The sequence below is a fragment of the Anguilla rostrata genome, chromosome 15 (assembly GCF_018555375.3).
Source record: "Anguilla rostrata isolate EN2019 chromosome 15, ASM1855537v3, whole genome shotgun sequence".
Lineage (NCBI taxonomy): Eukaryota > Metazoa > Chordata > Actinopteri > Anguilliformes > Anguillidae > Anguilla > Anguilla rostrata.
Genome location: NC_057947.1, coordinates 6,578,134 through 6,584,623, shown reverse-complemented (window position 1 = coordinate 6,584,623; position 6,490 = coordinate 6,578,134). Strand labels below are relative to the sequence as shown.

Here is a 6,490-nt window from a genome sequence, read left to right as displayed (position 1 = left end):
GGAGAATGCCTTATCTTGGTGTCCTAGGGCTAACCTTGGTCCCGATAATGCCACTGGAGTGCCACTCTGTCACACTTGCACTGTGATATGTGGTCTTTTCAGTTTTCCATCATAAGTAATAATGAAGCAACAGTGATAACTTTTCAGTGGTTTAAATCCTGACTGGTGTCCTTTTTTTGGAGTGGAAAATACTACATCATCATTTCTCTCCAGAATTCACATAACTGCTGTCTACAGAGAAAATTCTGAGCAGCTTCCTTCTCGAATGCAGAAGTTGCAATTTATTTTCTACGCTCTTAGCATTATATGAGGAGAGTCACAGGCATATTGTCCTGGAGCATCAAACTCACCCAATTCCCTAATTGAGCACTGTACATCACTTTCTAAGCTCTGGACTAACATGTGTACTGTGTATCCACACTAAAACAACTCCCACAGGTTTACGGCAGTATTCGGGCATAAGAAACCCGTGCAGTCATCCAGCTCTAAAGTATCGTTTTCAGAAGGGTCAAGAGATTAGGCGCATGAGCGAGCACACGCAGCGAGCGACCCCGGCCCCTCCGGGACGCGGGGCGGGGCGGGCGGGGCGGGACGTACCGCCCGGGAGGACCTGCCCCACGTCCTGCACGGTGAGCACGGACAGCTTCTCCTCCGTGTCCACCCGGATCACGCCGTGGCTCAGCCCGCCCATGGACAGCACCGCCTTCCCCGGGGGGGGCACGCCCGTCTCCGGGGGCCTGCGGAGAGCACCAGGCACACGCACACGCTTTACTTCCTTACCTCAGATCTCAGATAAACGTACAACACAGGTAAGTATACAGCACAGGGTCCCACATTTTTCGAGGTGATCGTGTCTTAGAGTTAATAACTGCTCAATGTGAAATTCATTAAAGTGGTGGCATTTGAGTGTTTCATTGTCTGTTGTACGTCGTGTTCATGTTTTTTGTCTTGAGGCCGAGGACCACACTGGAAGTAAAGTGTTGCTAATGCGTTTAAAGTGCCATCCTCTGGGCAGAACTTCTGTTCAGAAATTCTGTTACCCAAAATAAAAATCAATCAATCAATCGATCGATCAATGTGAGAGGCACACACAAACGCGAGTGTGTAAACACACACGGGCGTGCACACAGACACACCCAGGAGTTTTTACAACCCCATTTCAAACTGGTTCTCTCCCTCATAGTAGGGCATAAAAATGTATTAGATTTGATATTCATGAAAGTGCTTGTGAATATTCACGTTTCGGCAGGGCGCAGTTCCTCTCGTTACCTGCGGATGGCGACGGTCATGGCCTCAGCGGAGCCGGCGCAGGGGCAGATCACCTCGGGCCGAAGCCCCCGCGCCTGGAACACGTTGAGGAAGGCGTCGCAGGAGGAGATGGACCCTGCGGGGACACGCACACGCACACACACACGCACACGCACACACACACACACACACACACGCACACACACGCACATACACACGCACGCACGCACGCACACACACACACACACGCACACACGCACATACACACGCACGCACACGCACATACACACACGCACGCGCACGCACACACACGCAGACGCACATACACACACACACACACACGCACACATACACACGCACATACACACGCACACATACACACACACACACACACGCACACACATACACACACACACACGTGCACACACACATGCGCGCACACACATACACACACACACGCACACACACACACATACACACACACGTGCACACACATGCACACACATGCGCACACACACACATACACACGCACATACACACGCACGCACACGCACGCACACGCACGCACACACACACACGCACACACGCACATACACACGCACGCACACGCACATACACACACGCACGCGCACGCACACACACGCAGACGCACATACACACACACACACGCACACATACACACGCATACACACGCACATACACACACACACACACACACGCACACACATACACACACACACACACACACGTGCACACACACATGCGCGCACACACATACACACACACACGCACACACACACACATACACATACACACACACGTGCACACACATGCGCACACACACACATACACACGCACATACACACGCACGCACACGCACGCACACGCACGCACACACACACGCACGCACGCACGCACACACACACACACACGCACGCATCAGTAAAAGCAGAGGACCGCGGGGGCCAAGCGTTCACAGCACGCTGACCGTACGCTGACCATACGGCTGACCGTACGGCTGACCATACGCTGACCGTACGCTAACTCACATGGGTTGGCTCCGTCGGCGACGATGAGCATGCGGAGGGAGCTGAGGCTGACGTCCCGCTGGTCCCGCTGGGCCAGGAGGGACCAGTGCATGTCCCGGGACTTCACCACCGCCACCCGGGCTGCGGACCAGAGCACAGGCGCGCCGCGCCGTCAGGCGAGGCCTCGACCAATCGCGGCACAGCGACCGGGCCAACGAGAACCTCAGCCAATCGAACCCAGCATTCAGACATCAAGGCGGGTCACTCGCACACAGGGAAAGACACAGACGTGGTCGCGAAAGCCAACGGAAAAACGCGTACAGGATCAATAAGGACAACACGGGTAGGCCACGCCAAACTCACAGCGAATCAGAGCCGGGCTTTTAGCTTGGTCTTCCTCAGACGACCCTCACCTTTGTACGTGTGCACTTTCTGAATCCAGGAGAGGGGGTTGACTTTCATCAGGGAGTAGGGGATGCTGACGACGTGCGTCCTGTTCATTACACTCTGTCATGCAATCACAACGACACAGCACACTTCACACAGCTGCCACGGGCGCAGGGATACAGGTTACAGCGGTGCGGACGTCGAGGCCGTCCGCGGTGTTTCAGCACTGAACCGTAGCTGGTCTGAGGCATTTATAATTTAAGGTAAGTAATCACACGCATTCCAGCCGCGGGTCTGAAGAGCACTTTGTGCGTGTGTGCCTGTGCGTGCGTGTGTGTGTGTGTGTCTGTGAAAATGTGTGCGTGCACGCGTGTTCGTGTATGCGCGTGTACATGTGTGCGATCAAGTGTGGGTACATGCATGTGTGTGCACACGTATGGCACGCACTATAAAACCAACACTAACCGTGAGAACTCCGTGCCAAAGCCCTGCATCCCTCTTGAAATCCAGAACATTTGTGATGGTCTCAGCTGGAGAAGAGAAAGGAGAGGAGTTCTCCTGTTATTAGTAAATAAACACAAGTACCTCTCCAGGAGGTTATACTTACATAACATACTGATTTAAATGGGAGGGAGACATGAGTCATTCCCCTAAATAGTAAGAATCAGGACTCAAATTAATCTGAGCATCTGGCAGCCCTAAGACCTAAGGGAAATAAAATAACCTGGATGTGGAGAAATGAAGTGAGTCCCCAGTCCAGTGAGGGAAAATGCATGACTGCAGGAGACACTGCCCTGTACGCAGACCATATGCACACCTTCTCCACTCCAGAGCTGGGGCCACAAAACAGGAGCGGGACCCAAGCTCAGCTGGGTCCCTGACTTCCCACTGCACTATCCACCACCCCACCAGCAGCACCTCACGAAATGCAGCCAATCGGCTCTGATCGAGACTCCTGCCTGGACTATTCGAATTCCAAGGCGGATTCCCATATAAAATAACTCCATATGACATACACAGTATTTGGTCCTCTGGTTGTGCACTGTGGCCAGAGATGGAGGCTTGCTGGTTTCAAACCAACCACGTTTATCTCCTAGGATTCATTGCCTAAAATGAAGCTCCCGCATTCACAAGGCCTACAGACTCCGCCCACATACCTAAGGGGCCCAATGCTAGTGAAGCCGGCAGGCCGAGCTGACCAATGACAAACAAAAATGGAACGGAAGCCCGGCCTTGGAACTCGAGCCATCCCGGGTTCTGTAAGGCCCACCGATCGGGGTGGCACAGAGGGCACAGTGCCGCACTCACCCTCGGCGTACCCGCAGGCCTGCGTGAGCGCGTGGCAGTGCGCCAGCATGGCCGAGTGCGACACCGCGACGCCCATGGTGCTGCCCTCCTTGCTGGTCTTATACTGCGTTCGAGGGGAAGGAGACAAATTCTGTATTATTCAACATTACACCACATTCTGCAAAGCCACTCAACAATATTCCGGAAGATAATGATATAAAAGCCTATCGCTGCAGGTTTTAAGGTAGAGCATGAATATAGTGTACATTTTTTAAAAATAAAACTGATGAAATGAATATTTTTGTTACCTTAGAATTTTTTTTTTCTGGGACCCAGCACTTACCTCTATGTAGGCGATCTCATTGCTGGCGTCCCGTAAAGAGGGGTGCCAGTCTTTCGGGGGCTTGACTACATGCTTTCCGTCTGTCACAAACCACAGCAACCGTGGCCAACCTGCACACACACACACACACACACACACACAACAGACACATAATGAAGACCCTCTACACTGTCCATCTTTTCTCACTGAGTCTCCTGGCTACTGCTTGTTTGAGGGTCATGCTAAATAACGAATAATACTGGTGTCCAAATGCACCTCTGTAGCGGACGCCCACCTTTGAAGGTCGCGACCTCCCCCGTCTGAGCTTTGGGAAGTCCCTTCTGACAGGCGTCCGTCGTCAGAGCCAGCGTGACCCCGCAGCTGCCCAAAAGGAAGCCGATCTGCTGACTTCCTGCATCCTAAGGGCCGGCAGAAAGGGGCACGTTAGTACACTGACCCTGATCACATGACCCCGTACACACTCGACACAAAACAGCTTAACCATGTTGGCCTCCAACACAAGACATTACAACATACCCTCAACAAACAGACAAGCTTAGTAAGTCAGTTCTACAACACAGATCCTAATTAGCAGGGGAAGGGTGCATTTTAAGCACTTAAAATACAGAAGGAGTGCAGCTATTTGCACAGAGCCTGTTGACTAAGAAGGTAGGGACAAAGGCAATGATGTCACAAAGCCACGATGATGTCACTGATGCTAGAAGGAAAGTGCCAAGAGGGAAGATCAACTGCATCTCCTACTATTAAAAGATCCCACCATAAATCCCCACTTCAAAAGCCCTTGGCGGCCTAAGACAACCCTCCCACACACACTGCAGGTGTGCCGTCTATAATTAATCACTCGAACCAGAGACATCAAAGCAAAACTAGACCCGTGGAGTGGGGAAAAAACGGCATCGCGTCAGTGACTCTTCCTTTGCTGTAACTGAGACAGGAAGGAAGGAGACGCCAGGGCGTTCCGGACTCATGACTATGCATCCGCGCCTCCCTCCACTCAGCACTCCGCGATCCATGACAAAGCGGCGGTGAATGCTGAACTTCCTGAGACTGACAATGTGCGTGATGCTGAGAAATTCTCAAACACTGACTGTTTGCAAATTAACCCAATGGGCTCACCTAGGGAGATGACTGTTTTATTTTTACCTGGCTAAAGTGCATTGTGAGGGCTACATAGCAAGTGGCTCTAGTGGCAGATTTGGTTTTCCTGGTGGTTTGCAATTGAAATTTATATTTAAACAACTGCAAGTTGTTCTGATTAAAAGCAATCTGCTATTTTACTTAATATACTGCCGTTCTGTGAAAAGAAGCGTCTCAGTACCAGTCTTCACCACTCGAGGTCAGTATTGCATTTCGTCGGTGGCTTCAGTGCGGCTCATAACCATCTCACCTTCCTTGTGAGGGGCACCTCTATGGGCACAGGCACCAGCTCAGCCAGGAGACACCCATAGAAGGCCACCATGAACATCACAGGGTCGTTGTTTGGGAACACGAGCGCAACCTAAGAAACAAGCACAGCGTGAGCCACCCTGCACTTCTCCACCTCCAGGATGGCGTTCAGCACTTAGCCTTCGAAGAGCAGGATTGCTGGAACGTTTCTTCAACATTCTAAGTCAGTGTTCTAGAACTCTGATTTTGATTACCATCAGTGATTGTTACATAAGCATTAGAATGTTCAGCTAAGAACATTCCAATCAATTATTTGTGACCTCACACCTCGAGGGTTTAACCTCGGAGCAGCGCGGAGCCGGCGATCCGTGAGGAGAGGCCGAGAGGGGGAGACACTCACGCGGTCGCCGGGGCGAAGCAAGGGCTCGTTTCTGGAGCTCAGCTTGTTCAGCAGGGTGTAGGCCAGCTTCAGGCTCCGCGTCCACAGCTTTCCTGCGGGGGGGAAACGCCAGCAGGGGTCACGTTCGCGCTCCCACACACGGGCAGCGCGCACTGTTAAAGAATGTCTGGGAATTTGAAAGTCTGAAACAGCGAAGGTACGGAACTGCAAACAGCTGAAATGTGAATAGTTGTATTGTTTATGGTGAAACGCCGTGCTGCATTTAATATTCGGTTGATACACAGCCTGCTACCGTATGCTGAGCATACTGCTACCGTTATTTATATGGTACAGTAAAGTTCTGGCAACCCTGTTGCTAGTATTTCACTGTGAAATGTGTTTTTTTTTTTTTTACAGTGTACTGGGGCTCCA

At 51.7% G+C, this 6,490-nt stretch overlaps 1 protein-coding gene across 14 annotated transcripts in view; it reads right to left on the bottom strand.

Moving 5' to 3' along the window:
- LOC135241279 (disco-interacting protein 2 homolog A-like) overlaps positions 1 to 6,490 on the bottom strand; it is a 103,306-nt gene that overhangs the window by 18,907 nt on the left and 77,909 nt on the right. For all 14 annotated transcript variants that reach the window (XM_064311522.1, XM_064311524.1, XM_064311529.1 and 11 more), the window contains 10 exons: positions 6,080 to 6,171; positions 5,681 to 5,791; positions 4,568 to 4,691; positions 4,294 to 4,403; positions 3,972 to 4,074; positions 3,129 to 3,193; positions 2,690 to 2,783; positions 2,298 to 2,417; positions 1,270 to 1,384; positions 598 to 737 (listed from right to left, as the gene is read on the bottom strand). In XM_064311522.1, the coding sequence (XP_064167592.1) occupies positions 598 to 737; positions 1,270 to 1,384; positions 2,298 to 2,417; positions 2,690 to 2,783; positions 3,129 to 3,193; positions 3,972 to 4,074; positions 4,294 to 4,403; positions 4,568 to 4,691; positions 5,681 to 5,791; positions 6,080 to 6,171 (1,074 nt within the window). The remainder of the gene's footprint in view (positions 1 to 597; positions 738 to 1,269; positions 1,385 to 2,297; positions 2,418 to 2,689; positions 2,784 to 3,128; positions 3,194 to 3,971; positions 4,075 to 4,293; positions 4,404 to 4,567; positions 4,692 to 5,680; positions 5,792 to 6,079; positions 6,172 to 6,490) is intronic.